This window comes from Suillus subaureus, assembly GCF_016647635.1.
Source record: "Suillus subaureus strain MN1 chromosome Unknown BJ212scaffold_442, whole genome shotgun sequence".
Classification (NCBI taxonomy): Eukaryota; Fungi; Basidiomycota; class Agaricomycetes; order Boletales; family Suillaceae; genus Suillus; species Suillus subaureus.
Window position 1 is genome coordinate 11142 of NW_024538998.1, and position 1269 is coordinate 12410.

The following is a 1269-nucleotide window of genomic DNA, read 5'->3' on the forward strand; positions in this document are numbered from 1 at the left end:
AGGTGAAAGTCCATCACCCTCACCAGTAGTTAGCTTGAAAGCCCTAACAGAAAGTCGAGTTAAAAGCAGGAGTGGAAGGGATCGACCCACCGACCTTTTATCAACGATCCGAACGTTCACTTTCGCATTTGCCAGAGCATTCGCGCACATGAGCCCAGCAGGGCCAGCACCAATAATGAGAACGTCGACTTCAGAGTGGCGTACGAACGGAACAGGCATTGCAAATAACTATAACTTAGCAATGGGAGGAAATATAGAGGTGTGTCGTGGTGCAGGTCTACTATCTTCAAAAGAGCGTTCTTAAGGATGGCGCAGTGCTACTCACGGTAGAATAAATAGAAATCAGTCGCGCCAACTGTCCCTGGAGCCATGTTGGCTACTTGCCGACCGGTCTGGTAAAGCTGGTTGTGCCTGGTCCACTGCACAACTCCAGGGTATCCGGAGATGTGATTTAGATCTGATGACACGGTTTGAATTCAATAGCACATGAAAACTGACGTCGCTAAAGCGGCATGGTGCATGTGTTACTCAGGCTGCAGATAGCCAACATGATGCAGTAGTGTGATCTGGCCATCTGGGTACTATCTTTGATATCAGATATATATGTGTTTGATTGCACTGGCCCTGAATGTGGAGCAGGGTGGAGCCAACCGAGTGAGCCAGGCTCATTTGCATGCAAGTGGGGGAAGTAAAGGTCAATCATCAGCGACCAACGCAAACATCGAGTGCGACTTTCCAGACGAGGGCAAAGTGAAAAAAAGCTTTACAAACCGCTCCTGCGTATCGATGGATTGTTCCGTTATTGCCTCCGGTTCGTCGAAGTCGAATACCGTGAACAGCGCGGGAGCTCGTCGTCATTAGATGTGATTTGCTGGACCAAAAAAACGGACGAATGATGGGAGAATATAACAACAGATAGTGAAAAGGAGTAGTGATAGAGCTTGCATAGAAATACAAATAAACACATCGCACTTGTCTATGGAAGTAGCGCTGGCCAGTAAGTGAGGGCACATGCAAACACATGACAGATTTTAGACAAGCAAGGTGCACGGCCAGTCGACATAAGCGTAGAATCTGTGTTTATTTTTGGGAGGATAGCAAATATATGTACACAATACTAATACCATGGTTTTCAAATTTCATCGTATATGCATGCTATAAATTTTCAAGCTATATCTGAAACTGTGGCGCAGACCTTGGCAAAAGTAGTTACTTGGTCTCACAGGGGGACGCAGACCATCAGGAAAAACTGGTACGGACAACATGACG

At 46.6% G+C, this 1269-nt stretch overlaps 1 protein-coding gene across 1 annotated transcript; it reads right to left on the reverse strand.

Annotated features, from left to right (window-relative positions):
* Positions 1–253: 253 nt before the first annotated feature.
* Positions 254–1052, reverse strand: BJ212DRAFT_1415374 (uncharacterized protein). The gene is made up of 2 exons (XM_041337548.1): positions 326–1052; positions 254–277 (listed from the first exon to the last, which is right to left on the reverse strand). Exon 1 carries the CDS (start codon positions 1021–1023, stop codon positions 703–705), a length of 321 nt encoding a protein of 106 aa, XP_041185002.1. The 5' UTR covers positions 1024–1052; the 3' UTR covers positions 254–277; positions 326–702.
* Positions 1053–1269: the final 217 nt, after the last annotated feature.

Coding starts and splice junctions, on each gene's coding strand:
- BJ212DRAFT_1415374 (XM_041337548.1), bottom strand. CDS start 1,023: ATGTGTTTGCATGTGCCCTCACTTACTGGCCAGCGCTACTTCCATAGA.